Source organism: Crocodylus siamensis, chromosome 14 (assembly GCF_052110815.1).
Source record: "Crocodylus siamensis isolate JL-2025a chromosome 14, ASM5211081v1, whole genome shotgun sequence".
In the NCBI taxonomy this organism is placed as follows: Eukaryota; Metazoa; Chordata; order Crocodylia; family Crocodylidae; genus Crocodylus; species Crocodylus siamensis.
The window spans coordinates 1,616,755-1,644,747 of record NC_143408.1 but is presented as its reverse complement, the minus strand read 5'-3'; the positions used below and the strand labels follow the sequence as shown (position 1 = coordinate 1,644,747).

General features: G+C 70.4%; 4 protein-coding genes across 9 annotated transcripts in view; all 4 read right to left on the bottom strand.

Annotated features, from left to right (window-relative positions):
• Positions 1–2,220: 2,220 nt before the first annotated feature.
• On the bottom strand, positions 2,221–8,358 carry PLVAP (plasmalemma vesicle associated protein). The gene is made up of 6 exons (XM_090027738.1): positions 5,660–8,358; positions 4,842–4,938; positions 3,749–4,392; positions 3,401–3,539; positions 2,934–3,024; positions 2,221–2,702 (listed from the first exon to the last, which is right to left on the bottom strand). Exons 1-6 carry the CDS (start codon positions 6,038–6,040, stop codon positions 2,696–2,698), a joined length of 1,359 nt encoding a protein of 452 aa, XP_089883864.1. The 5' UTR covers positions 6,041–8,358; the 3' UTR covers positions 2,221–2,695.
• Positions 8,359–9,804: 1,446 nt separating this feature from the next.
• Positions 9,805–13,405, bottom strand: CCDC194 (coiled-coil domain containing 194). Of its 4 annotated transcripts, XM_090027735.1 has the most exons (5): positions 11,622–13,405; positions 11,077–11,173; positions 10,773–10,905; positions 10,369–10,449; positions 9,818–9,935 (listed from the first exon to the last, which is right to left on the bottom strand). In XM_090027735.1, exons 1-5 carry the CDS (start codon positions 12,897–12,899, stop codon positions 9,926–9,928), a joined length of 1,599 nt encoding a protein of 532 aa, XP_089883861.1. In that variant the 5' UTR covers positions 12,900–13,405; the 3' UTR covers positions 9,818–9,925. The 4 variants fall into 4 exon arrangements, with proteins under 4 accessions (XP_089883862.1, XP_089883861.1, XP_089883860.1 ...); XM_090027736.1 differs by lacking the exon at positions 10,369–10,449 and having other exon boundaries at positions 9,805–9,935; XM_090027734.1 differs by lacking the exon at positions 9,818–9,935 and having other exon boundaries at positions 9,996–10,449.
• A 147-nt stretch (positions 13,406–13,552) lies between these two features.
• On the bottom strand, positions 13,553–19,529 carry LOC149853093 (uncharacterized). Its single transcript, XM_090027903.1, has 5 exons — positions 19,206–19,529; positions 18,744–18,814; positions 14,753–15,515; positions 14,592–14,674; positions 13,553–14,109 (listed from the first exon to the last, which is right to left on the bottom strand). Exons 1-5 carry the CDS (start codon positions 19,527–19,529, stop codon positions 13,884–13,886), a joined length of 1,467 nt encoding a protein of 488 aa, XP_089884029.1. The 3' UTR covers positions 13,553–13,883.
• Positions 19,530–22,511: 2,982 nt separating this feature from the next.
• The window catches only part of CILP2 (cartilage intermediate layer protein 2), a 34,252-nt gene continuing 28,770 nt past the window's right edge, over positions 22,512–27,993 (bottom strand). For all 3 annotated transcript variants that reach the window (XM_090027776.1, XM_090027778.1, XM_090027777.1), the window contains one exon: positions 22,512–27,693. In XM_090027776.1, coding sequence (XP_089883902.1) covers positions 25,382–27,693 — 2,312 coding nt within the window. In that variant the 3' untranslated portion in view covers positions 22,512–25,381. The remainder of the gene's footprint in view (positions 27,694–27,993) is intronic.

Sequence of the window (27,993 nt, the reverse complement as noted above, 5' to 3'; positions counted from 1 at the left end):
GGCACATCCCTGGGCCGTGCACATGGAGCCGCTTCGGGGGGAAGCGGCTGGCGCCACCGGGGCTCGTCCACGACCTGGTGAGCGGCTGGCTCTGATGCCCAGGGCTGTGGTCACTCGTTCACGTCATGGCCCGTGGGGTGTTGGGAGCTGCGCCGTGGCCGGCAGCCCCCTGTGCAGGTCTTGGCACCATCAGGAAGCGCCGCTGGCTGCTGCTTCCCGGGCAGAAAGGGGTCCCAGCCCCTTCCTTACCTGTCTGGCATGGGCGGAGGGGGCAGCGCCTGGTGAGCGCGCTGGGGGACGGGGCCGGCAGGGCCAGGGGGCTTCACCCTCCCTGCTCTGGGGCTGGGGGGTGTTTTGAGCAGTCACAGGGCCCGCGCCCAGCAGTGGAAAAACACGTGTGCTGCCTGGAGGCTGCGTTTCCTGGCCAGGAGCATAAACAAGGCCCTCAAGTGGTCTGAAGGGAAGGACTGGCCTGAACTTCACTTCCCGAAGTGGCTTTGCCCCCCATCCATCAGCACTGGGGAAGCAGGGCCCTTCCCGGGGGGTGCAAGCACTTGCCTGACCTGCGCTTCCTCCGTGACCCCCAGGTGGGAGGAGGGAGCTGGCCCGTGCTGGGATCCTGGTTGTAGCCCCTTTCCATCAAGGGAGAATCCCCATTTAGTTGCCTGGGGTCTATGGTACGTGGTGGTACAATGCGGGCTCCAGACAGCAGGGGTGGCAGGTGCCCCTCCCAAGTATTCAGCCTCGCACCTTGCAACGGGGTTGCCCCCAGAGACACCCCCCCCAAAGGTAGGACCCAGGAGTCTGGGCTCCCCAAGGCATGCTGCCCCGCGTGCCCATGCCCTGCCACTCTGGTCGCCAGGAGCTGTTTCCACCTCGAGGTGTCTGACTGCTCTGCTTAAGTGCCAGCGCAGCCCCGGGGGCTCATATCGGCCCAGCACAGCCCCGCCTGGGCTCTGCCGGAGGAAGCCCTGGCTTCTGCGGGGCTATTTAGACTGGCGCTGCAGGAAACGCTCCAGCCAACAACAGGCCCTCTGCCCCCTGCGTGGGTGAGGGTCAAGGCCCTGCGGCCAGCCCCCTCCCACGCGGCCCGGTCCTTGTCCTTGATGCACACCTGCAAAGGTGGGGGCTGAGCAGTCATGGGGCCGCTCTGAGTGATGCCCGGCTGCAGGGAGCTGGGCCCTGGTGCCCGCTCCCTTCTCCCGCCATCGGGATCTCGCGGTGGGGGGGCTTGGGGGCTCTTCGCGTTGCCACGGAGGGCAGGGGGGCACGGTGCTGCTTTCAGCGCTCAGCAGCAGCTTTGTTATCTGAGGATGACCTCGGGCCTGGTGTAAACAGAACAGTGTGTGCCGGGGCCCCCTTCCTGCCCCAGCCGCCAACGGCCGGGAAGGAGGTCCGGCGGGCTGCGGCCCTCCCAGCAGCTGGCGGGGTGTCTGGGCAGCGCGAGGGCCATCCCTGGCCCAGGGGTGCAGTGCCACGTGGTGCCGGCCAGGGGTGGGCCCAGGTGGGGGCTGGGTGTGGGGTGAGTCGGTCCCCCCGGGGCCAGCCCTGCTCCCTCAGTTCCCCCCTCCTGCTCCAGCCGGCTGCGTCATGCTTTCCCGTCCCTTGCCCGGGTGATGCTGTTCCACCCCAGAGCTGGCTGCCTCCCCGGGGGTGGTAGAGACCTGCCTGGCAGGACCGTGCAGGACCGCAGGCCTCCCCACGCTGGCACGGGGACTGCCCTGGGGACTTCCCGGCTGTCTTGGCCTGCGCCGTGAGCTGTTTACGGCATAGGAAGGAGCTCGTGAAGGCAGCAATCCGTCATCCCGGGGCAGCTGCGTGCTGACGGCTGTGTCCCAGCCAGGGCCCACTGGGAACAGCATTGCGGGACTGACCGTCTTCATGGCCATCAGCCCTGTTCCCTGTGCCGGGGGGTGGAGCAGGAGCCAGGACGGCTAGCTGGGGGCACGGGGCACCTGGCTTTGCATGGGGGGGCAGGGCTCTCCCTGTGCTCCCATGGGGAGAGGGGGCTGCATGAGTACAGTCCTTTGACCCCCCCTGTTCCCGTCTTGCTGCTGCTACGTGGGCTGTCAGGCCACAGGCAAAGCCAGGGTGGTGGCAGGGGGCTCCGGCCATGCAGCGCAACCCGGGTTCATTTCTGCTGTTCCCCAGGCGGGGCGAGGATGCCCCCCTGCCCCAGCCCCCCACCCAGGCAGTAAGGAGGCACGGCTACTGGGAGAGTCTGCTGCAAAGCATGTATTGGGGTGCACGTGCACAGCCGTGTGCGGGAGGGCCGAGCCCCTGGCGCTGAGCTCGGGGGCAGGGGGGGACACCAGCCAGCATGCGGCACACGAGGTGGGGGGGGCATTGCCCAGGGAAGGCATCGTGCCCCCTGCCCTGCAGGCACGGGTTGCGTATATGTGGGGGGGTGAGAGGTCGGGGGGTGGAGTGGGGGCTGGTGGGGTTGCTAGCGGGGGTGGGAGGGGGCACGCCCAGCCCCTGTGGGGAGCAAGGTGGAGCGGAGGCGGGGGCAGGCGGCGCCTGGCCGTGCGCTCCCAGGGCCGTGGGAGCGGGTGGATGTGCCGGGCGTCCGGGCGTCCCCGTGTGCGCGAGGTCCCAGGCCACGCGCCGGCCGCGTCTCCCTGGCGGTGGCCGCCGCGTCTCAGCTCCGCTCTGTCCTCCGGCCCTGCCAGCTCCCGGCCCTGCCTGGCCGCGCTTAGCCGCTGTGGGGGGAAGCACCCGGTGCCGCTGGGTTCCTGGGGCATCCGCCAGCTCCCTCTCGCCCTGCCCCCCGGGTTCCCACGCCCATCCCTGGGCCGGATCCCGTCCCGCTCCCGCTCCCGCCAGCCCAGGCCCTGCTGAAATGGAGCAGGCTGGTTTGCAAGGGCTGCCTCTGCAAGACGATCCCCAGCACCCGGCACAGGAGGCCCCGTGTGCCCCGTTGTGCCCCTTACCTGGGCTGCCCCACGGCTGGGGGGTTCTTGGGTAACTGGTTTGACAGCTTGGCCTCCTCCATCATCTTCCGCCTTATTTCGTCCAGAAAGGCTGTGTTTAAAGGAACAAGAAGCACCGCGGGTGCCGGCTGGAGTCTGCTGGGGCGCCTGGAGAAGAGCCCTCCCTTCCCAGTGTTGGGCCGGCTCAGAGCATTCGTGTCACAGTGGGGAGACCGAGGGTCCAGCCCCTCAGACCCACAGCCGAGAGGCCCGGGTACATGGTATGTACGTGGGGGTGTCTGGGGGGTGAGGGGTGTCTGTGCAGCAGGGTGTGGACAAGGCCGGTGAACCCAGTGCTGGGGTAGCGGGGCTGCGGGCTGGCCCCGGGGCATGGGCAGAGCCGGGTGCAGGCGGTGCTGGGGTGTCTCGGAGCAGCGCTAAGGCCGGTGGGGGGGCCGTGGCATCACCCCAGCCCCCTGGGCACTCACCAAGGTTGGGCATGTTCCCAAAGGTCGGCACCGCCCCCGCGCTGCGGAAGGACGTTGCTGGGTTCCCGAAGACCCCGGGGTTGCCCAGCGAGCCGACGCTCCCGAAGGGGTTGGGGTTCCTCTGCGGCGGGGTCGCGGGCTGCAGGGGAAAAGGGTCAGGGGGCAGCGGTGCCCTGCACATGGAGACCCCCCCTCGCGTGTCCCAGAGAGCCCTGGCCGCACAGGTGGGCGCCTGGCGGGGCTGCTCCAGTGCCCGGTGCATGGGCACACCTGTGCCCCCCCGTCGAGCTAGGAGGCGGCACAGGCGGTGCCAGACAGACCCCCGTGCATGTCTCCCACCCCCCTCACCTTGAACCGCAGGCAGTTGTCCAGCTGGGTCCGCAGGTCCTTGCTCTGGGCCAGCTGCTTGCGGCTCTCCTGCAGCTGCTGGTTGAGGCTCTCCTTCTCCTGCAGCAGCTGCTTCCGCTCCTCCAGCCTCTGCTGCTCCTCCGTCTTGCGCTGGGCCTGGATCTGCTGCAGCTCCTGTCTGGCCTTTTCCCGCTCGGTGTCCTGCAGCCTCGTGCACTGGTTGAGGCTCTCGCCACAGCGGTCCTTGTCGCTGCCCAGCTGCCGGTTCTCACTGCGCATCGCCCGCAGATCCTGCTCCACCGCGCCCAGCACTTGCTGGAGCTGCACGCTCACCTGGTCGCAGGCCTGGGTGGGGCGCATCCCATAGCCGGTGGCTTCCTTCAGCGCCTGCTGCACGCCGCTCACGGCGTCCCGCACCTCCTGCTCCAGCCTGCCGCACCTGCCGCGCACCTGCCCCAGCTGCCCTCGCATCTCGCTGTGCTCCAGCCGCAGGCTCTGCTTCTCCTTCTGGCAGATGCCGTTCATCTCCTGGGCCGCTCGGGCCTTGTCTTGCAGCTGTGCCATGTCCCGGGAGCAGTTCTCGCGCTGTGAGTGCAGCTGCAGCGCCTGCTGCGCCAGGAGGTCCCGCAGGGCCAGCTTCTCGGCTGCGGGGACAGCGCCGTCACTCCCTGGGACCCGCCGGCCTGCCTCCGTCTGCCCCCAGCCAGCCCGCAGCCCCTTCCCAAGCCCGTCGGGATATGGTGGGTCTGGCTCATGGGGTTCTGGGGCGGAGGGAGGCCCCAGGGCAATGCCCTGCCCTGCCCCTAGCGCTGCCCTCGTGGTAGCGCGGACCCCTTGGAGCCCAGCCAGAAGGCTGTGAGGGGCCAGGGTGCTCCAGGGAGGACCCCCAGCCCCGACCGTCCCCTCTCTGGGCAGCAGCGAATTGGACAGATCTGCCCTGCTCCCTTCCTGCCAGGCCGGACAGGCCAGAGTCCCTGACGTCAGACAGACGCCAGCACGCGGGTGGGTCTTCAGGAAGTCACCGGCTGCCCATGTCACGGGGGAGAAGCGGGGCGCGGGGCCAGTCGCCAGCCCCACCTCGCTGGGCACTCACCGTAGCAGGTGACGTTGGCAATCTCCAGGGCCTGGTGACAACGGGTGGCCAGCCCCTGGAAGTAATCAATGGCGCCCATGGTGGCCTGGAGCTGGAGCTGCGGAGGGGAGGGAAGGCAGCGGGTCAGGGCAGGGGCTGGATGGACGGGGAAGGGCCAGGGCAGGGCCGTGTGCACTGGGGCCATGAGAAGCTCCAGACCTGTTGGACGCGTTGTGCGTTGGACAGTGGTGCCAGCAACCCCTGGGCTTCCCTCTGAGCGCCGTGGCTATGGGCACCCTCCTGCAGCCACGGGATCCCCCAGCCTGCTTGACTCAGCCTCCGCGTCCCCCCACAGGGCTCTCGGCTGCCAGGGGCTGACGGACGGGAAGGAGCCGGCGGTCGGAGGGGAGGGATGTAAGCTGGAGACACCACTCCGGGTGGGGAAGTGGGGTGGGATGCACAGGCAGGCTTTGTTTGCCAGGTCCAGGGGGCCAGGGGAAGCATGATTCACATGCTGGTGTGTTGCAAGCGGAAGGTGCATTGCTCACTGCCCAGCTGGGCCCGGCCTTTGCCTCCCCCTCCCATCCTGGAGAGACCAGGGCTGCTTGAGCCATGGCAGGAGATGCAGGGAGGAGGGCCGTCCACGGAGGGGCCAGGGGTCACTGCTCTCCAGCCTCCGGCCACTGCCCTGTCCAGCACGGAGCCCTGGCTGGACCAGGCAGCAATGGGGGTCGCACAGCAGCTGATCCCAGAGGAGCCCTGGGCTTTGGGTCCAGCTGCAGGGGCTGGGGCTGGGCGGAGAGAAGCATGGGCCCGGGGGGCAGAGGGCAAGGCCATACCTTGATGGTGGCGCAGGACAGCAGGCTGGTGTTGCACTTGGTGAGCTCGGCCCGCAAGCCCGCCAAGCTGCCCAGGCAGGCCTGGCGCTGCTTGGCGGTGGCGTTGAGCTGCAGCGTGAGGTTGCGGTTCGTGGCGCTCAGCTCGGTGGCCCGGGCGAACTGCTCTTGGACCCGGCGCTCCAGGTGCTGCACGTGGGTGGCGGTGCCGCTGTGCGCGTTGCCGTAGATCATGAAGAGCACGAGGCCCAGGATGATGAGGAACTGGATGAGGGAGGCGAAGAGGAAGAAGTACTTCATGTAGAAGCTGCAGTCCCTCTTGGGCGCCAGCGAGCTCTTGGCGTCCAGGCCCAGCTTGGCCATGGCGTAGCTGCTCTTGTCCATGCTGCCGGCGCTCTGTGGCCCGGGGCAGCGGGGCCGGCCCTTTGGCTGGCGGGGCGGGGCGTGCTGGCCATGCAACCCCCCGGCGGGTGTTTATATTGCTCTATTTAATATTTCCTCCTGCCTGGCTCCTTCCTGCCTCGCCGGATGTGCCGGGCTCGGTGAGTTATCACAACATGCCTGCTGCTCGCAAACGGGCTATCGTTTCCGGCCTTGATGGACGAGGATGCAGCTGAGGGCAGGGTCCTCTCGCCCCCGAGCTCCCCTCTGCCTGTCTTGAGGCCGGGGCATGCAGGAAAGGGGGACGGGAGGTGGTAGCTGGGTCCCGGGGGTCCGCTCTGCAGGAAGGGGCCAGCCAGGCCTGCTCCTGGCACTGCCCTGGTGCTCAGCACGCCGGGGAAACCCTTTTCTCCGGGCCCCTTCCAGCCATGCCAGCACCATACGCGCCGGACCCGGTTGCCCCGGCACCTCCAGCACCGGTCCCAGGCGCAGTCCAGGACAGCTCGGAGCAGGCGTGACCCCAGCACATAACTCATCCCCGACGGCCGGATCCAAACTACGCACAGGCTCAAGTGCTCTGCTGGAGCAGACCCAGCGGGGACAGGCGCAGACGTCCCCCAGGCGCAGCCTATTGTCTGGCTCGCCCCGCGTCCGGCCCCCAGCCCCTCGCAGCGTTAGCCTGGAGTAAAGGGCCCTCGACAGAAGCAGCTTGTTGCTCTCAGATCAAGGCCTCTCGACATCGGCAGCTTGGCAATGGGAGTTGTTTATATGAAGTGCAGGCTTGCTGCGGCGGGATGTGTTAAGAGTACTAAGAAACTGGTTAAAAACAGAAACCAACCTACGGTCTCGGGCAGTTACACCCCTCCAGCGTCAGGCAAACCGCACAGGAGGGAGCTGGTAACGAAGCCAGGCGGTTGCTACAGCGATGTGTGACATAAGTTACTGACCGTGGGCAGCCCTCGCACAAGATGTCACGGGCTGATCCAGCGGTGCTGGTGTGCTTGTTGGGGGGCGTCTGTTTTTAGGGTGGTGACCTGCTCATATTGCGGTAGAAGGTATGGATTTCATAGATTTCATAGACATTAGGGATATTGCTGTCTCGTGTGAAGGGTGAGACACTTGGCCTTTCCGCTGAGCGGGGCTGTCTGCAGAATTTCCTTACCTGGTAAGAGGCCCCTGGGTCGCGGAGAGGAAATCCTCCTCGTCTGATACGGAGACGTAACGAGGGAGGGCACGGCCCCGCTGCAGCGGGACGTTCCCAGTCGGCCTGCTCCCTCGTGGCTGGGCCGGGCCGGAGGCTCCCGCCTGCAGTCGGTCCGTGGTTCCCACCCGCAGCCGCGGTCTGTGCGCCATTCCTTGCCCTAGGGCCGTGCTGGGGGGCCCAGCTCGCAGCACCCCTGGGGAGAGAGCCCTGCAGCACAGACCGGACCGTGGACTGAGGGGGAAGCTGAGGCCCGGCCCAGGCAGTGACTTGCCCGCGGTCACCCAGCAGGCCCACCGGAGAGTGTAAGCGTCCTGCAGCGCCGTCCAGACAAAACTCTTGGGGTAGAGGGGATATCTTTTATTACACCAACATGCCTACAGCCAATACCCTGGTCCAGCGCACTCGCCACTGGGCCCCGCTGCCTCTCAGCCGGGTGCTGCCTTGTTCGTGACCTGCTTGATGCCCCCGAGGCGCAAAGCCGCAGGCCGGGGGCTGCCGTGCATGCTGTAGGGATGCTCGGGGCTCGGGACGTTGCGGCGTGGGGGCTGCGGGCGTCTGGCTCTGGCGGGGAGAGGCCTGGACCTGGTAGCCGGGGGGCTGCGTCCAGGCTGGTTAACGAGGCCCCACTAAGGGGGAGGATAAATGAGTCCAGCTGCTGGCCACGGCCTGTCTATGCTGCACGCTTCCAGGAAAGGGCCAGCAAGCCCCTTGCAGGCCGCGAGGGAGTAACCTCACCTGGGCAGGGGCGAAACGCCCCCAGCCGTGCTCACGCAGCGCTGCCTCGTGGCCCGAGTCCAGCCAGGCCCCGCTTTGAAGCCAGGGCAGAGCTTGAAACCCAAGGCCAAGGGGCTCCTTCGAAGCAGACCGGGGTCGCAGCCGTGTCCATGGAGCTGCAAGGGGCTTCCCGGCTGGGAGCAGGATCCAGCCCAGGTGCAAGCTGCCCTGCCCTGTCCCAGGGGCGGCAGGGCTGGGGGGACTGACCCCCGTGCAGGGGCCTGGACCTGCTGCTCCCTGCTCAGGCACGAGGGAGGGGGCACGCTCCAAGCTTTCGATGCTGGTGGGCACCGCAGAGGCGTGGAGCCGGCCACAGACCACCTGAGGCAGCCAGGTGAGCCCCATTGCTGCCCCCCCCACCCCCCGCTGCAGGACCTCCAGAGTCCCCGGGGCTCTCTCTGTGGGTAAGTCTGGCGGCGTGGGCTTGGGGGTATCGTGGGGCTGGGGTGCACCCTTTCTCCCCTCCCCTCTCCCTGCTTGCCCAGGTCATCGGGCTCCTTGTGGGGGACATTTTGCAGCTCTTCCCCCGGCGAGGACCGAGTCCTGTGGCCTTGTGCTAGGGCTGGGAACCGCCCCAGGCTTGCAGCCTTCCCCCACCCCCAGGTCCCGCGGTGGGTCCCCAGGCCGCCCCGCTGCGGCGGGAGCAGAAGCCGCCTGAGGGGCCCCAGAGGGCCGGAGCTGGGGCCAGGAAGGAAGGGGCTCGTCGGTGCAGCTTGTCCCTGGCTCTAGTCGGCTGGGTTTGTGCAGAGGGCAGTAGGGCCGAGCCTTGCCTGGGGGGCCGGCTGCAGCCCCAGGAGGTGCCGTCTCCCGGGGGCGTGCGGTGTGGGCATGGGGGGCCACAAGAGGACAGGGTTTTAGAGGCCTCTGGTTTCCATTTCCCACCTCCTTGCTGTGTTGTCTGGGGCCGGGGGGGGGCTGGCGAGCACCTGATTGCCATGGGCAGCATGGGCCGGAGCCCGGTCTCCGTCCTGCCGCTTCCTTCCTGAGCCGTGAGTCACCCCGCCAGCCCCCCCCCGGGACGGGAGCCTCGCTGGCCCCCGCTGCGGCAGCTGAGCAGGGGGCCGGGGGCAGCACGGCTGGCCCCCCCCATGCAGACGGGGGCGTCGGGGGCGGCTCCTCGCATTGGGTCCACGCAGGATTTACTTTCAGGGCGGGGTGCAAAACCGGGGGAGGCAGAGCCCGTCTTCCCTACAGCGGGGCAGGGGGGGCCCCGCAGGGCTGCCCCCGTTGGAGCCCAGCCCCGCAGCCTGGCGAGGCGGGGGCAGGCTCCGGGCTCCAGGGATCCCGCGGGGTCTTGGCTGCGGTCACCCCAGGGCGCGGGGCTGTGCGGGGGGCGCCCCGCGCTCGCAGCTGGGGCTCGTGCCCGCGCCCGCCCCCCGCACAGCCCCGCTCGGTGCGCGGCGGCGGAGGCGGGAGGAGCGAGCGGGCCGGCCCCCCGCCCCGGGCTCCCCCCGGCCCGGCCCGGCCCGGCCCGGCCCTTCCTGCTGCCCTTTCCCGGGGGAGCGCACCGCCCGGGGGCTGGACCCGCCGGGAGCCGAGCGGGGGGCGCGGGGCCGGTCCCGGGCAGGGGCCGCTCCCGTGACTTCCGCGCGGGCCCGCGGCCGGCTCGGCTGGAGAGACGCCCCCCCGGCCGTCGCCTTCGCCCCGCGGCCCGGGGAAGGGGGCTGGCAAGGCTGCGTGGGCCCCCGGGCCGGCCGCGCTGCACCGTTGGGCCAGGCCGGGGGGGGGCAGCCCGGGGGGAGATGCCACGCAGGTTTCCCGGCATCTTCGGGGCAGATCGGCCTGGGGGATGCGGCCGCTCGGGTCCCTCCGGGGGGCGCGGGCGGGGGCGCGTGTGGCACAGCCGCTGGCGGCGTCGCAAGGTGAGGCCCCCGGCCCGGCCCGGCCCCGCGTGCTTTCGGCCGCGCGTGTCAGCCCCTCCTGCAAAGGAGGGGACGGGAGGGCTGTGCCGGGGCTGCACGGGCTCGGGCCCCAGGAGCTGCCGGCACCGCAGGGAGAAGCCGCGGCCGAGCGCGGCGGGAAGGGGCTGGGGCGCGAGGGCTGTGCCAGCGGGGGATCCGGCCCCGTGAGTGCCCCCCCCCCGGGACCCTTGCAGCCGAGCCGAGCCGAGCCGAGCTCTTAGTGGTGTCGCAGCCGCGGGGAGCGGCAGGAAGGAGCGAGCGGGAAAGCAAAGCATCTCCGTGCCGGCCGGGCGTGCCTGCGTGCACCTGCGCGCGTGCAAGGGGCGGGTGTCAGCCCGGCACGCCGAGCGCTGCGGGGCACGCGGGCGTCGGGACACGCCGGCCCCCCCGCCCCCCCCGCGGCTTTCTGCGACTTCAAGCAAGCGGCGCTCGCCGGCGCCCGCACACAGTACCGCAAAGGGGGGCACCTGCGCCCGGGCACGCGGGAGCTCAGCCGCCGGCGGAGGGCGTCGATCTCGGCCTGGGAGTCCCGCCTGCAACGGGAGGCCCCGTCAGCCCGCGCCCGGCTCGGGGCAGGAGCCACCGGGCAACGCGCAGCGAGGAGGTGCGTGGGTGGGAGACGGGCGGGGGCACGATGGGGTGGGGTCAATAGACGGTGGCGATTGGCTGGCAGCCGGGTGCCTAATACTCTTCCAAATGGTGACTGGCCGAGAACCGGGTGGGTAATGTTGTCTACAGCAGGATCGGCCGAGGGCAGGGTGGTTAATGTGACTGGCCGGGAGCCGGGGGGGCAATGCTTCCCTGCCAGGCGGGGGCTGGGAGGGGTCCCCGCGGGCCATGCAGCCCCGTCCCTTACAGGCTGTCGTGGAGCTGGCTCTGCCGGGCCTCGCACTGCTCCCGCAGCCCCCGCAGCGCTCGCTGCTGCCCCCGCGCCGCCTCCAGCTGCCGCCGCAGCGCCGCCAGCGTCTCCTTGCCCTGGGCCAGCTCGGCTGCGGGGGCGAAGGGAGAGCAGGCTCAGTGCGCGGGGCCCCGGGGCCGCGGCCCCCCGAGCAGGCGGCTGCATGGAGAGCTGCAAACCGCACCGGCCCCGCTGCTCTGCGCCCCCAGCAGAGTGCGGTGCGCGGCCCCCTGCCCCGCGCAGCGCTCCCCGCCAGCCCCACCTTCCGCGGCCACGGTCCTGGCGTGCGTCTGGGCGCCTTCTGCCCGCAGGGCCTGCTCTCGCGTCCTCAGGGCGGTCACGGTGCCCGTCAGCAGCGCCTGCAGAGGGGCCGGGGCCAGGCAGGGCTCACGGGGCCGCAAGCGCACCCGCCGGCCGGCCGGGCCCAGCGCCGAGCACAGAGGACGTGTCCGGGCCGGCCCGGGCTGGGGCCCGCCGGTGCTGCCCTGGGGCCCGTTGTTCGGCAGGAAGCGGGAGGCCGCGCGGAGCCTGCCCCGGGTCGGGCCCTTCCCCAGCTCCAGTCTGGCGCTAAGAATAACCGGGAGGCGAAGGCGGCTCGGCACCGGGGCGCGCCGCCCGCCCGGAGACGCCTAATTATACGTGTCCGAAGCGGCCCGGCCCTGTCTGCGCTAAGAATAGCTGCTGCGCTCGCGCCTGCTGTGCCCGGGCGCCCGCGGCACCCCCGGCCCGGCCCGGCCCGCCGGGAAGCACGAGGGGCCTGCAGAGGCGCCCCGGGAGCCCCGGGCCCCCGCCCCCGGCGACACGTACCGCGTGCTCCCGGCAGGACAGCAGCGTGGCGTTGAGCGCCTCGCCCTCGGCCCTGGCTTCGCCCAGCTCCCGCCGCAGCAGCGTCCCGGCGCGGGCGGCCGCCTCCAGCCGCGCCCGCAGCTCGGCCCCGGCCCGCTCCCGCTCGGCCGCGCCGGCCCGCAGCGTCGCCGTCTCGTTGGCCGCCCGCTCCCGGCACGCCTGCAGCCCGCGCACGGCCTCCGAGTGCCGCAGCATCACGGCCACGGAGAGCGTGGCCGCCGCCACGAGCACGAGCAGGGCCGCGCAGAGGGCCAGCACCCGCAGCGCGGCGCGGGCGGCCGAGGGCTCCATGCTCCGCGGCGGCGGCCCCGGCTGTGCGAGGCGGCTCGGGCCGGGCGCGGCCTGGGCAGCGAAGCCCACGCACGGCAGTGGCCGCGCCCGGCTGTGGTTTCCCGCAGGGCCTGGATGGAGCGGGTTGCTTGCGCCTCCCCCCGGGCACGAAGGGGTCAGAGCCGGGGCGGCTGCCCCCAGCACGCGGGGGGAGAGGTTTCCAGCTCGGGGCTGGGTGCTGCAGGGCAGGGCCCCCCCGCTCCCCACAGCCCTTGCCACCGTGCACACTGCGAAGGGGCAGGACTGGCACGGCTGCCGGCGGGCTGCTGCTCGCCCTGCTCCGAGCACCGCCCGCCCGGGGGGGCCACGAGGGCAGAGCAGGGCGCGCCGCCCCGGGGGGGCACGGCGGGGGCGGCCTGTCCCCGGTCTCCAGACGCGGATGGCCCAGGGGGAATCCCCGCTGCGGAAGCTGCGCTCCCCCCTGCGGGGGCGGGGGCGGGGGCAGCTCCGCTCTGCTTCCCCCTCCCGCTTCGCAGCGGCGGCCTGTGCCCTTGGCTGCGCGGGGCAGGAGCATCCCCCAGGGAAGGGGGGCCACCCCACGGAGGAGGGGCACCGCAGGCGAGTGCCTTGCCCCCAGGGCTGTTCCCTGCACCCAGGCACAGCACCCTGGGGCGCGGCGCGGCGCAGCGCAGCACTGCGGCTCCGGGGCACGAGGGCGGGGGGGCGGGCGGGCGTCACAGCTCTTCTCCGTGGGAGCCGGGCTCTCGCACCCCTGCCTGGCGCCCCCTCCCGCGCGACTCCGTCCCCACCCGGCCGCTCCTGCCGGGCTCCTGCCAGCGCACACGCGTGTCCGCACAGGGACGGGGGCGGCCGGGGCTGCTTGGCGAGGGGAAGGCGCAGCGCCGAGCACGGCGGGGCCCAGCAGTGAGGAGCAAAGCCCCTTTCTTCCGCGGGGCTGAGCGTCTGCATCCCCCTCCCCCTCCCCCTCCCCGCTCGGGGCCCCGGCGGAGTGTCGCCTGCTCAGGACCCAGAGCTGCATTCCCGGGGGGGCAGGGTGCGGGGCCAGCAGGCTGGGCTCGGTGCGCCGTCCCCGAGGCCCCGGCTCGGCGCGCTTGCAAGGGGCTGGGCCCAGCGCAGGGCTGATGGCAGGCACCAGGTTATACGGGGGGGAGGGCAGGAGCGACCCCCTGGCTCGAGCCAGGCGGCTGGATGAGGCCGAGCTGCACTGGCTGGAGCTGGAGTTGCTGAGGACAGAGCTGAGCCTGGGGGCCTGAATAATGCCCAGCGCCCGGGCACCGCTGCCCCCAGCCCCATCCTGCCCCCGAAGGGCAGGGGCGCCCGTGGGGGGAGTCCAGGGGCTGTGGCCAGGCCCTCGCCGAGCCGGGGCTGGGAAGCCTGGTCCCGGGGGAGGACGCAGAGGCCCCAGACCACGGACCTGCGCGCTGCCCCCCCCCCCCGGCCAGGAGGCCGAGAGCGGGTAGGGGCAGGGGCAGGGGGCCGGGGAGCCGCGGGCCGGCCCGGCCGGGGGGGGGGGGCGTGACCTGCGTGTGCCGCTCGTCCCTGCAGGGAGAGGAAGGGAGGCGCAGGCGGGGGGCGCAGGAAGAAGAGCCCGGAGCTGCGCGTTTCGGGAGCGTTTATTGCATCAAGCGTCCGCGCCTGCGGCCCCGCGCGGCGGAGGGGCTGCCTGCCCCTGGGCGCTGCTCGCCCTCCCGAGGCCAACCCGGCTCCTGCTGCCGGGCTCCCCTTCCAGCTCTTCCAAGCCTACCGCCCGGCGCGGCCAAACCGCAGCACCGAGCTCCCCCCGCCGCCGTGCCCCGCACGTCCCCGCCGGGCGCGGCCCGGGGCCGGCCTTGGTGCTCGGGCTCCCGGCAGCCCCGAGGCTGCGGGCCCGGGCCCGGGGCAGGGGCAGGGGCCGCCGCCGCCTCGCGTGCCCCGGGCCCTGCCTGCTCCGGCCTACAGCCCCGGCCCCCGCGGGCTGCTCCCTGGGGGCCTCTCGGGGGCGGCGCCAGCCTCCTGGCACCTTTCAGTCACCCGGAGCGCCGAGCCGCAGAGGGCAAGCCCTTCCCCGGCGCGGGGCCGGGGCGCGGGCGGGGCAGCAAGCGAGCGGCGGCAGCAGTGCCCCTGGGCGCGGCGGGGGGGGGGGGCGCTGGCAGAGGGTGCTCCGCGCGCCGCGCCAGCCCTGCAACACAAGTGCGGGGGTCACGGGGGGGGCAGCGCCCCGGACCTGCCGCCCTGAGCACGGGGGCGGGTGCCAGGGGCGCGAGCGGCCGGCGCCGGGCCCGCACCCCGCCTCGGCCACATCCTGCTGGGGAGTCGGCCCCCCCCCCCCCGCGGGCACAGGCAGGGGCCCTGGTTTCGCGGCAGGCCGCGGAGGCCCCCGCCCCACGAGCCGGCGGGGGCAGATGCCAGCCTCGGCGTCTGCCCGCGCTGCCCCGCACCCGGCCCGGCGCTGCTCTCAGAGGCGCGGTGCGGCGAGCAGCGGAGCCAGGAGGCAGAGCGCCCCGCGGGGCGCGGGCCGGGCCCCGCCGGAGCCCGTCGTCTCGTGTCGGCGCTGCTCCTTCAGCCGGGCCTCGAGCTGGTCCCTGGCGAGCGAGCGGGCAGTGAGCGGAGAGCTCGGGGGAGGCAGGCGGAGGCGGGGGCGGGGGGGGGAGGGGGGCTCACTTTTGCTGCTGCATGTCCCGGAGCTGCTGGTCCTTGCGGGAGAGCTCGGCGTGCAGGGCCGTGAGGTTGCTCCGCAGCCCGGCCTGCGGACGAGCGAGGGGTCAGTGCCCGCCCAGCAGCGCGGCCCGCGGGCGCCGTGCCCCCGCGCCCCCCGCACTTGCCGTCAGGGTCTGGCAGGACTCCCAGCCGCTGAGCGTCTCCCGCAGGGTCCGGTTGGCCTCGGCCAGCGCGGCCCGCAGCTCCGCGCCCTCCCGCGGCCCCTCCAGGCCCGACGTCTCGTTCCGCCGCGGCCCCCGGCACTGCGCCGGACCCCAGGCGAGGTGCACGGCCAGGCAGGCGACGAAGGCCGCGAACAGCACCGCGTTCCCGCAGAGGCTGCTCCACAAGCAGATCCTCGCCATGTGCCCGGCTGAAAGCTCCCTGCCCTTGGTGGCTGGTGCGGGGAGCATCCCGCCCCGTCGCCGCCCCCCCCCCCTTTCCAGGAAATCATGCGCCGAAAGAGCGGGGGAAGGCCGGGCCCAGATGCGCCGGGGCTGCCGGGCGGGGCGGCCCGGGGCACCTGGTGTGGGCAGGGGGCCGAGCCGGGGCCACCCTGCCAGGGGGTGCGGGTCCCCGAGCCCGGGGGCCGCCGAGCTCTGGCGCGGGGGGGGGCGCGGAAACCCCCCGCCCGGCCGCAGCCCCGACGAGGCCTCTGCTCGGTTTCGTTTCTCCCCCGGACGCGGCGGCGGGAAGGGGGCGGGAAGGGGGCGGGGGGGGGGGCGCGGCCGTGTCCGCGGCGCTGGGCGCCCGCGCAGGGGTGCAGTGGCGCCCGGAGCAGCCGGCGCCGGCCCCGGGGAGGCTGGAGCATCCCGGGCGAGACGGTCGGAGCCGCCGGGGTCGGGGTCGGGGTCGGGGTCGGGGCCGGGGCCGGGGCCGGGCCCTGCAGGGCCGCCGGGGGGCGCCGCCGGCCCGCGGACGAGCCGGGCGCGGGTGCAGCGCGGAGCACCGCAGCGTCCGCCGGCTCCAGCCCGGGGCTGCCTTGGCCTCGGCCGGCACGTGCAGCTTCCCCCCGGGCCGGCCGTGCCCTGGAGCAGGGAGCAGCCCCCCCCCCCCCCCCCCCCGCCTGACCACAGAGGCGCGGGCTGGCACCGAGCAGCCGGGCCTGGCTCCAAGGCCTTGGCAGCCTCCCAGCTGCCCTCCCGCCCTGGCCCCGTCCCTTGGGTTGCCCCCGCAGGATGCCAGCACCAGCTTCTGTCCAGCTGAAGGTAAAACCTCCAGAGGCGCCGACAGGGCCAACATGCCCACGTCACTCTGGGCTTTCCCAAAGCCTCTGAGAGTTGTGGCGGGGGGGCGGGCATCAGTGGCGGCCCCAGCAGGGAGCAAAGGAGACGGAGCCACCTCGCTCCCCAGCCCCCTTGCACAGACAGGGATGAAGTGAGTTGGTCGAGGCCACGTGGTGAGGCAGTGGCAGACACCCATTGCCCGCCCATCGTAAAGCAAAGGCAGCGGGTGCCACACGCCCGGGAACAGCGTTTCCCAGCTGGCGAGCGTTTCCCAGGGGCAGAGGCGGGGGCGAGGGCGGGGGAAGGTCGGTGGCCCCACGGGGAACGCGCCCGAGCCCTCGGGGGCCGGCTCTGGCTCCCCACGGGGCCGGCGCTCGGGTCATCAGCCCAGCTTTCGTTGGCCATACAAGGCAGACACTCCTGCCTGGGCTGGCAGGCCCGGGGCTCGTGGGGAAACCCAAGTCCTCGCCCTTTCCAAGACATGCTGCAGGCCCTGGGTGTTGCCCCCTTTCCTCCCCCGCCAGGCCACCGGGGAGGCGGGCGGGGCGCCAGCCCCGCCGAGCCCTTCCAAGCCTCTGGATGGGCCGACGGCTCCAGTTTCTCAACGCCGGGGAGAATTGGGCAGGGATGAAGGGAGTGTGGGGCCTGCTTGCCCCGGGGCAGGGGGGTGCAGCTGGTTATTGGGACTTGCCCCAGCCTGACCCCCAAGGTGATGTGGCCCAGCCGGTGCTAGGGGCTGCGGGGGCCAGGCGCGGCTCGGGCAAGCTGAGGCAGGGGAGGAGCCAAAATTGAGGCAGAGTCACGCCCAGCCCCAGCGCACTCCTGGGGGGTTGGCAGCGGTGCCCCCAGCACCCACCTGTCCTGCACAGCTCGTCCACGAGTCGCTCCTCCTGGGAACTCACTGCTGCAGGACGCTTCCTGGGCAAGGTGCAGCAGCCAGAGAGGCCGGGAGGACGGAGGAGGCTTGTAGGGATGCAGGCCACAGGGCCTGTGTCAAGGGCTCGGGATCCTTGAGTTCCCAGGTCCCAGCTGGTCTCCGCCAGGGTCAGGCAGGAAGCGGGGCTCAGTCCTGATTCTGCGCCCTGGGAGCCAGGAGGACTTTTGCTGCTAGCTTTAAGAGCAGGGACAGGCCTGGCCCTTTCGGGGAGGGTCCTGGGGGAAAAGCAGGGCAAAGGCGCCCTCCCTGCTCTGGAGTGAGGATTGCAGGCCAGAAGGAAAAGCGCGGCGGGTCGGGGGTCAAGCAGTGCCGGGGTTGCCCGCAGCACTGGGCAAGCTGTGCCCTGGCTGCACCTCGCAGAAGCCGGCACTCCCACTCCCGGGGCTGCCTCAGGCCTCCTTCACAGCCGGGCCACGTGAAACAGCACCCTGCTCATGCGGGTGTTGGTGTCACTGGGCATAACCCTGGGTAACTCAGAGGGATGGAAGACCACGAGTGTCGAGGAAGTCCTTCTGCTCCAGGCTCAGATGAGCCAAAGCCCCCCCCCCACCTTGCCCAACCTTTGCAACCCTTTCTTTGGCGCCTGCAATCTCCTGTCCTTCTGGAAAGCAGGCGAGCTAAAACTGTTATCTGTGGAATGCAAGGGCACCGCTCGGAGAGAGAGAGGCGGAGGGAAAGGGGAGACAGAGGGGGGCCAGCTGGGGGCAAATCACTGCCCGTGAAACTGACCGGGGTATAAAGATCTCGCTGTTGCAGGGCTAGGCGCGCAGGATTTGAGACCATACAGTCTCCCTGCGCCTTTTACTTGAGCTCAAATAAACTCTGTCTGCTTCTCCCCCAGTGTGTTTATTTGGCGCGACGCACACCGGGCAACGAACCCAATTGTTGCCTCCCTCGGGCACCTTGTGCCGGCAACACGGGCCAGCCTGGGCGCCCTGGCTCTCGCTCTCGCTGCTCGTCAGGGCTAGACCACACTCTGCTCGAGCACCAATAATAATAGGTAATAATAATAGGCTGCCTAAGACGGCTCCAGCGGGGTTCATGCCTGCAGCCAGCGCCGTGCGTGTGGCCTCCGTTCAACGAGACGCTATGTTATCACCTGGCAGGAGCGCCAGCAGCCATAAAACCTTTTTAAGACTTCCTAAAATAACTCTGCGAGCACTTTTATGACTGTTATTTTTATTCTCCTGTCGCACGCAACACAGCCCATCACGGCTGCAAAAGAATAATAATAATAATTTTAAAAAAGCAAGCTGTATTTAGGGAGTTTCGGGTTTTGAGTGAGCTTTGCAACATCTGGAAAGTTTAAAAACCGAAAAAAAAGAGCCGCCCTTTGGGCAGAGCTGATGGCTTGTCATCATCGTGCGCTCTCCAAACGTCGTTATTGTTATTTAGTGCCTGAATCCCGGGCGTGATTTACAGCGGTGGGTCCTTGAAAACCAATGAAAAGCAAACGCGGGACTTGTTGCCTAAGCCAGCTCGCATGAATACGAGCCTCCGTCCCCCTGGACGCGGCGCTGCTAAGAGAAGGTCTGCAGAGGAAGAGGGGTGGAGGCTCGCTCTGCCTGGCTTGGCGCCCACACGGAGCCGGCGAGCTTCTGGGGTAAACAGCATGGTGTTTCCATTAAGAAGATCCTTATTTAACATCCGAGCTGCGGTCGAGGTGGAGGCCCAGGGCCAGATATTTAGCAGCACGGGATGAGATGTTGACATGCCTGCGGATTGGACCCTCCCCTGTTTGCCTGCGACGGTGCTCGGGGCTGCACAAAGAGGCCGTTACTGGGACTCGCAGCTGGCTCGTGGGGCGTGACATAACGGGGGTTTTATGGCAGACGATATCACCCGGGAGGATGGAGGCCTAGGACAGGGACGCTGTTCTGCATCCTTTCAGGGCACTGGTGCGGGGACAGGCCAGACTGTTTGCACCGAGGCGGGGGGGCAGCTCTGGGCCTGCGGGGCTGGGGGATGTGTGCCAGCGTGGGCACAGGTCTGCGTGCGGATGTGGCTAAGGCAGGCGGGTGGTCCTGGGAGGGAAGACACCCATGTCACATCTACTCCCTGCCTCTGCCGCTGGCCTCTGGGCGAGAACCGGGTGGCCTAAGTCTTGCTGAGACTGCTGGCATCCGCCCCCAAAAGAAGCGCCCTTTCTGCTCCGGATAGCGGTGCCCGCCTGTCCAAGCAGGCCAGTTAGGGGGCCGTCTAACATGGGGGGGACACGGTTGTCACGGGATAGTGCAGGAGGGACACCCGTGTGCGTGCATCTCCCAGTGCCTGTCCTGAAGATGCTGCTGGGCCGTGGTGACTTGTGTGAGACGTGGAGCTGCCCCCTGGGCACAGGGAAGCCAGAGCATGGGTGGCCAGGACTGGGCCCTGAAGCCCCGGGGTGCTGAGCCCTCGGGAGGGCTGCAGACCCACGCGCTTTGCAACCAAAAGCTGCTGGCTCAGCGCGGCTCCATTGCAGGGGAAAGGCTTGGCCTTGGTCCCGGGGCTGGGAGGAAATGAAGCCGGCGCCTCCAGCGTGGCCGTGGGAGGCAGCCCTGTCCCCAGGCAGTGCAGGGCAGAGTCCTCCAGCTGGCCCCGGGTAGCGCGGCGGCAGGAGAGGCCATCGCCTTGGTGTCCATGTGCTCGGTGCCACTCTGCAGCGCAGCCCACACGGGACAGCACAACCCATGCCAAAGCCCCGGGGCAGGACTTGGCGCAGGACGTGTATGAAGGGCCCCAGGAGCGGCGATCCCTCATTTGCCCTCACCCTGCTCCCCAGGACCAGCGCAGGCCCGGGGCCCCGGCAATCTGCACGCTTGCTGCCGCCCGTGGCTGCGCGGCGGCGCCCAGGGGGGGTTGAGCTGCCGGCGCTGCCAGCCCGTTTTCCGGGATGAAATCAAACCCTCGTGTGCAGCGCACCACTTCCTGCTCATTGCAGCAGGTCGGAGCCGCTGGCTAGGAGCAGCCAGACGCTGCCTGCCTCTCTCCTCGCCTGGATCCCCACCAGCCCCGGGGTCGCGTCCCCCCGACCAGGGAGGCAGGACCGGGCTGTGTCCCCCACCAAGGGGAGTGCTCAGACACGAAGTGACCAGGCCAAGGTCCTGCAGGAAGGCGGCAGCAGAGCTTCTGACCCGCTCCCTCCTGGATGGGGGGGCTGCAACGCCAGCGGCGAGGGGGCAGGAGGGAGCTGCCCAGCTGGGCCAGGGTTTGCTGGATCGTGGGGCAGGCGGCAGGGGTGGGATTGGCCCCTGCTGGGAGCCCGCAGCACGGGGGCTGGAGCTCGCTCAGGGCTGCTCCCCGTCACCAGCGCCCGCCTGGGGCATCCTCAGCGGCTCCGGGCCTGTCCTAGGTAGGGACGGCAATGGCGGGGAGACGGCTTCGCTGGGAGCCGATCTTGGGGGTCGCACTCGTACCGGAGCAGGCCAAGGGGCAGCCCCGGGGTGCCGACTCCGGGGAGATGCTGCAGCCCGACCCCAGAGCTCCCACAGCCGGGACGTGCAGACACCAGCCCAGAGGGGCTAGGGCTCAGCAGCCGTGCACGGTGTCCAGGCCTGGGCTGTTCATCCAGGTCTTTTGGGATGGGCGTCTCAGCTCCATCCCCCTCCCCATGCAAAGGCCCCAGCCCTGCGGGGCAAGCAGGGGCTCGTGGGCGGCCGTGGGGCTGGGCTGGGGGAGCCACGCGGCGACCAGGCGGGGAGGTTTGGGGGCAGTGGAGGAGGAGGCTGCGAGACGGAGACGGGCGGCCGTGAAGCTCTTCATTTGCCTTGGGCCCTGGCCAGGCCTCGCTGCCGGCGGGCGGGCGGGAGCTGCTCCTTGCTCTCCCTTCTTCCCTTCCCCGTTTTATTGCCCTGTTTTGGCCGCGCCGGAGGGTAACGAGACGCAGCTGGGCTGGCGCTTCCACGCCGCCCAGCCTGGCTTCCTCATCAACCCGCCTGCCCCAGCACCAGGTAAACACGGCCGTGGCGGCTCGAGCCAGCCCCGAACCGCGGCCTCGTGGAGCCCGTCCTGGTGCAGAGCGCGCCGTGCCGGCTCCGGCGTCCAGCCTTGCCAGGCTGCTTCTGGGATGGGGGCCGCGCGGCTCCGGGAGGCGATGCTCTCCAAGGGGGCCCGGGACGGGGTCTGTAGACCGGGCACCAAAGGCAGGTCCAGCAGCAAGCCACGCCACGCCGGGTCTTGCTGCGCCGGGTGCCCGCCAGAGGGCCTAGTCCAGGCCGGCTCAGCACCTCCTGGGGTGCAAGACTGGGAGGCAAAAGGACAACGCAGGGGAAAGGGTGGCGGCAGCACCGCATCCCCTGCAGCATCTTCTCCTCCCTCACCTCGGCTGGTGCCTTGACCTCCACCCGGCCCCCAGTGCGGGGCGGCGAGGCAGCCTCCGTCCCAGGCATCCAGGGGCCAAGCTGCCCCAGCCAGCTCTGAGCTGGCCACGGGGTTTCTGGCAGCAATGCACGCCGAAGCCGGCTCGGCTGGCGGTTTGCAAGGTCGGACGTGCAAGCGGCTCTGGCCTGCACCGCGAGGGCTCGGCTCTCCGGGATGCCTGTGGCCTCTGGGGGGAGGCGAAAGGGGCGAGTTATTTTAGTACCTGACGCTGGCTCGCGGCATGACAGCAGAGCGTCAGCACGCGGGTGGGAGGCCAAGCCCCGGGCCAGCTCGGCCCCAGTGCAAACCAGCCGCAGCATCCTCGGCCCCTCGCAGGGAGCTGCCGGGGCCAGGGCGCACCTCAGCCGTGAGCCAGGCGACCCAGTGCCCTGTAAGGGACCCGCGGGAGGCAGATGCCTGCTGGGCAGGAAGAGAGGAGCCCGGTTGCTCATGGAAAGGCCCTGGCCCCTGTGCCTCACTTTCCCCTCCAGATCAGCAAGCCCACTGGGGCGGGGCCTGTGCCTTGGGGGTGCTCAGGGCACTGTTCCAGGTAAGCCCGCCTGCAGGCATCAGTTGCAGACCCCCGTGCCCAGGTCCCACCCAGGGGGCTTGCCCTGCCCCGGCCGTCCCTGCCCGACTTCCCACCCGGCGCCGGCCGAGCCCAGGGCCTGACCCCGGTGACCCCCCACCAGCCAGGAGGGGCAAGGCGCCAGGCCAAGCCCGCATGCCGGAGCTGCCTCGAAGGCGGGATGGGCCGGCACAACGCAGAGGAGGCTCCTTCCACCCAGGAAGGGCTCCCTGTCTCCGCTCCTGAGCTGCACGGGGGTCTGGGCCGGATCCTGCCTCCCCCCGCAGCCTCGCTTCCTGCTCTGCCCGGCTCCCTTGCACCACCAGATTTGGCGGTTTCCTGCCATTCCCAGTGGCCTGGAGCAGCCGACACCAGGAGCCCCTCGGGCCGGGCAGGATGACCAGGCAGCTGCTGGCACCGCGGGGCTGCGGCGGACTGACTGGGAGATGTGGGGGCAGGTGCCCCGGGGTCTGCCCCTGCTTCAGGAAGAGGCACGGGGTATGACGGGGACCCTGGATACCTGGGCCCACCACGGAGGAGCGGGCTCTGGCGTGCCCCAAGGCTGTCGGGCAGCTGCGGGGCAGCCTCCCTGCCGTCTCCCTCAGCCCGGCACAGCCGCAGGGCTGGAGAAGGGGGGTTCCCCTTGCACTGCCCGCATTACAGCATCAGGCTGCCGGGCCCAGTGGCCGGAGCGCAGGGCTGGGTGCCAACCGCCTCCCTGCTCCGTGCCTCGGCGTGCCCGCCCGCCGCATGGGGTCAATCCCCACTGGGTAGGGCTCGCAAGGCCCCTGCACACCCCCGAAGGCCGCGAAGAGGCACAGAGCTGGCGCCACAATGTGACATGCTGCTTTTATTGCAATACCACGTGCACAACAAGGCAGGAGCTCGCCCCGAAGTGCCGGCCCGGTGCGGCAGGGCAGTGGGGCGGAGAGCGCGGGGGCTGGGCTGGCCCGTGGGGCGGAGAGGAGGGGAGAGCTGGCAGTGGGGCCTGAGCTGCTGGGGGCTGAGGAGCCTGGTCCTAACCTCAGCTGAGCCATTGCTCAAAGGAGGTGGCCGGCTGGGTGTGAGGACGGCCGCGTCTGGGGACACAGGAGAGCCCGAGCCCCACTGGAGCCGGCCCCCCGCAGTGCTGGCGCCCTCCCGCCTTGCAGCCAGGCCTGCCACCTTCCAGCGACCGCAGCTCGTAGGAGCCAGGCTGGGTCTCGGGGGCTCGTGCCCTGAGCTGGCTGCGCTCCCGGCTGCCTCTGCCCAGGGAAACCAGATCCCAGCTGGACTCGGCTCCACCGGGGGCACGTCCCAGCCGCACGCCGGCGTCACTGCTGCTCCACAAGTCACAGCAGCAAAGGAAATGGCCCGGTGAGGTTAAATGCACCCCGCAGACATGGGGGCTGGCTGTCCCCTGGTGCCGGGCTCAGCTGTCTCCCCGGGTCCGTCCCCTCGCCACCCAGCACGCAGCACAGAGATGCCAGCGAGTCGCTGCACTGCCCCTGCTTCAGGAAGAGGCACAGGGCTCTGGGGTGCTGGATGATCCCTCTGGGCTGGGGGTGTCTGCAGAAGTGGGGAGCTGGCCTGGAGGATGGAGAGCAGGGCTGATGGCTGGGTGGTGAGATATCAGACAGGGCGCACACACCAACTAGCCCTGGACTGGGTGGATGGAGGTGGAGGAGCAGAGGCACGGAGTGAAAAGGGGCCCGTGGTCTGGGGGGACAGATGCCTTTGTGGGCAGATGCCTGGCTGCGTGCAGGGCCCGCTCCCTGGGCGAGTGGAGCCCACGACATGCTCAGCTGCCTGGTACCGGGACCGTGCAGGGAAACAGCTCCTCCAGACCAGAGAGAACAACCATGTATTTTATAATAAATAACGTACAGCTGCGTGGGAGCCGGCGACCCGCTCTGGTGCAAGAGACCGTCCTGCACCGGGCCCTGGGGCTCGAGGCTCCCGCCGCTGCCCCGTGGGATGCCCTTGGCTGGCTCCGCAGGCTGGGAGCCGTTCTGGGCACGCCCCGGGGCTGGCAGGGCCCCCCGATTTGGGGGCTGAGTCCGGCAGTGGGTGCAGCGTTTCCAGCTGGGAGGCAGGAGCAGGGGTGGCTGTCCCTGTGTCCGTGGAAGGATCTGTCTGACGTCTCAGCCTGGCTGTTTCGGGGCTGGGACCACGCCGTCCGTCTGTCTTGAGCATGGGAGCAGAGGCTTCAGCAGGGCAGGGGCCAGCGGTGCTTGTGCAGGGGTTGTGCCCCTTGCCTTGCCAGGCAGTGGATGCCACCTCCCCCCCCAGCTCCTTCCTCTCTTCCATGGGAAAAGGGCCAAGCAAACCCAAACCCCAAGGCTTTGCGGGAGGTGTGTCCCCGCCAGTGTACGGGGGGTGTTGCTTGTCGCTGAGGGGATATATGGACGTAGGCAGAGGAGGGTCTTTGGGTAAATCCCCACCAGTTGGATTTTGAAAACAGACCATCGTGCATTGGTGTCTGGGTGGAAGATGAAGAAAAATCATATGAAAAATCAGGTACAAATCCCAATACCGGTCTTTGGAAGTCGAACAGCCCCCGGTGCCCCCCTCGGGGCCAGACGCCTGCATCTGCCACCTCTGTGCCCGCTCTGGCCTGAGTCGCAGGATGGGATTTCATAAATTTCATAGACTTTGGGGGCTGGAAGGGACCTCGGGAGATCATCGAGCCCAGCCCCCCGCCATAGGCAGGAAGTCAGCAGGGATCAAGTGACCCCAGCAAGAAAAACATCCGCCTTTTTTTGCCAGAGTAGCCAGCAGGACCGTGCCGGCCCCACGACCGCTCTGCTTCGGGGTGTCGTGCCCAGGGAGGAAATCCTGAGGTTTCCCCAGCTTGTGGGACAGGGCAGCTGGCGACCCAGGCGTCTTCCCTGCCTGCCCTGCGTCCGCGGGGGTGTCCCGGGGCGCCCACGGGGCATGGGGGGCTGCCGGGGGGAGCCGCTGGGATCCCCTCCCATCCGGCCCTAACCACCCTCCCGTCACTGTCACAGCGAGGACATGCGGCACGCCGATGTGGCTTCTTGTCCTCCAGGCAAGGGCAGTACGACGGGCAGGTCTGTTCCTCTTGGTCTCATCAGGGCTTGGGGCCTTCTTCTTTCCAGCCTTAACTGTTCCTGCTGAAAGGTCCCAGGTACTCTCGAGCCCTCGGAGCGAGCGTCTGCACGCATCGCGGCCCCTTAGCGCGGGACGGCTCCCTCCTGAGCTTTGCGGGGCAGGGCTGCAGGGAAGCGGGGTGCGCGGGGAAGCAGACGCAGAAGCACGCCGCGGCAGGGGGCTGCTGGGCATCCCGGTCCTGCCCCTACGCCCAGGGCCGGCCCCATCCTGCCAAGAGCACCAGGCAAAGGTGTCACCGTGGGGCTGGAGGGGACGACGCTGAGCCTTGCTCCCTGGGCTCCATTCCCAGCACCCCGGGGCCACCTCGGCTCCCGCCTTAGGTGGACGGTTACAGGGATGGTCCCCTGCTGACGGGGCTTCCCCCCAAAAAGCCTCCAGGCCGGTCCACAGTGCGGGCCCCCCTACCCCAGCTGGACCCTGATGAGGGAGGGCGGGGAAAAGCAAGCTGTGACCTGGCGAAGGACGGCGCAGGAGGAGAAACGGAGGGTTAGGGGACGGTCAGCCTGGAGCAAGGGGGAGGTGTGCGTCGGGGCAGGGCGCGCACCTGCTCACAGCTGAGCCCGGACCCGGCTCATCCTCCGCGCCGGGCTGCCTGCGGCTGCCCCCTCCTCCCCATCTCCTGGCGGATCGCGGTCAGGGCCTGCGTGGGGGCCTCCAGCAGGCGCTGGAAGAGGCTCTGCCGGCCAGGCGGCTGCTCCCGGCACAGGAAGGTCACGGCCGTGCCCACGTCGGACTTCATCTCCCGGGAGAAGCCATCGGAGGTGCCGTGGAAGCAGCGGCCGATGGCGATCTCCTTGGCCAGGCGCGGGTTCTGGTCGGTGACCGTGTAGATGCCGTAGTTGTGGCCCAGCGGGTCGACGGGCGCCAGCATGTGGAAAGCCCCGGTGTCGTTGAGGGGTGCCGCGGGGGGGTGCCGGGCCAGGTACTCCTGCAGGAGGCCGTTGGTGGCCGTGCGGTAGCAGCTGCCCTGGGGCACGATGGAGACCAAGGTGCGGTCCACGCCGCTGTGGTCGAAGAGCATGCCGCTGCACTTGAACTCCACGCAGGCGGCCGAGCTGCGCTCCAGCTCGGGGTCCTTGACGCTGCGGGCATCCCGCAAGCCGTAGAGCTGGCCCCGCGTCCGCGGGTGGCTGCCGCCCGCGCTCCGCGACCGCACCATGTACTCCTGCGGCCCTTCCACCTTGACCTTGATGTAGCAAGCCCGAAACTCCTGGGGGTTGGGCCACCAGGCCAGGTGGTCCCGGGTCCAGGAGGTCAGGTCGCCCTCCTCGAAGGGCACCACGTTGTACTCGTACTTGTCCACCTCCGCCCGGGAGAAGCGGAAGTGGCTGGCGCTGACGGGCGCCTCCTCGCACTCCCGCAAGCTGCGGTAGGGGTAGAGCGGCCCGTTGCCCTCGTCCACGTTGTTGGGGCTGGGCTTGGCTAAGTTGACCCTGAAGGCCGTCTTCTTGGCGCGCGGGTCGTCGTGGTCCAGCCGGCGGTAGCCCAGCTTGCTCAGATAGGGCTGGGACACCCCCACCGTGCTGGGCTCCGGGCTGGGCCGGGAGGCCGCGGCTTCCAGCTCCTCGCCGCCCAGCGTGGCGGTGACGTAGGCCGTGTAGGCATCGGCCCGCCGGGCGTCGCAGAAGGCGGGCAGGCAGGCCCCGTTGCGCCCCGTGACCGCGCTGTCGAAGCGGCCCCAGGCCCGGGGGTTGGCGGGGTAGCCGGGCCGCGGCTCCAGGTTGACCAGGGTGACGACCACCCCGTGCAGCTGCTCCAGGGGGCTGAACTTCTCGCTGCCGTAAGCCCGCACCTTGACGAAGCAGCGCCGGTTCTCGGACACGTCCAGGTTGAAGAGCCGTCGCTCCCGGATCTCCAGGTTGCCGACGAGGAAGGTCCTTTCCTCCCGCTTGCGCCGCCGGGCCGGGCCTGGGGCCGGGCGGAGAGCGCCCTCCTCCTCCCACAGCCCCGTCGTGGGGTTCAGCGACCACAGCTTCATCTTGGGGAGGTGCTCGGGCATGCGGACCTGCCCCGCGTCCATCCGCACCTCCACGCCGCTCGCCTGCAGCCGCTCGCCGCCCGCCCCGGCGCGCAGGTCCACCGCGAACATGCCGTAGGTGCGCAGCGGCAGCACGTCGCCCTCGGCGTTGACGAAGCTGAGGTCGCTGGAGGCCGTGGCCACCGTGCCCGCGTCCCGGGGGTCCAGGAAGGTGACGCTGGCTTTCACAGTGCCGTTATACGGCTCCCCACTGGCCCGGCGGAAGGCGCCGGCCGGGATGACCAGCTCCCCGACCGGCCCCTCGCCTGGCAGCTCCCCCAGCGGGAGGGCATTGGTCTGGGCAGCGTCCAGATCCACGGGGGGTTTCTTCCGCATCACCCGGACGTCCTGGTACACGGCGCTGCCCTGGCTGTCGAAAGGCAGCACCTTGACGGTGTCCAGGAACTTCTGCAGCGGGTCCACGAAGCGGACGACCAGCCGGCGGGTGCCCGGGGGCACCTCGATGGTGAAGGCGCCCTGGTAGCCCGTGAAGCCGATGTTCTTCTGGCCCAGGAAGACCTGGCCGAAGCGCAGGGGCTCCCCGTCGTCGGCCGCCACCACCCGGCCCTGCACCAGCACCTTGGGCTGGGCGCACGTCTCGCAGCCGCACTCGGCCACCACCTTGATGGGCAGGACGTAGCCGGCGCAGCGGACCTCGCGCAGCTCCATGCGCCGGACCCCGCAGCAGCGCTCCTTGTCGTCCCGGCACTGCTGCTCCGCAGCTGGGCTCCCGGCGCAGCGCGTGGCGGGGCAGCGGCCCACGTCGTAGTAGGGCGAGCCGGCGGCGTCGGCGTCGGGGAAGCACTCGCCGGGCAGCCGAATGAGGCTCTGCTCCGGCCGGGCCCGGCAGCTCGGCTGCCCCTCGCCTGGGAACAAGGGGAGGGGAGGAGAGAGGTCAGGTCCTGGTGGTGGAAACCTCGTTGTGCCCCCCGTGTCCCCCCAGTGCCAGGCAGAAGCCCCTTGCAAGCCCAGAAGCAAACTCCTGGAAAGGGAGAAGGACCTGACCAAGAGCTATTGCGCCCTCCAGTCCCATCCCACGGCACGGCTGTCCGGGACCCTGCGGGATGCGTGCACCTGGGCTGCAGGGGCAGGAGGGACCCAGCACCCTGGGCAGCCTCCACCAGCCCCGGGGCAGCCTTGCCGGCAGGTTGTGCTCTGCAGCCACC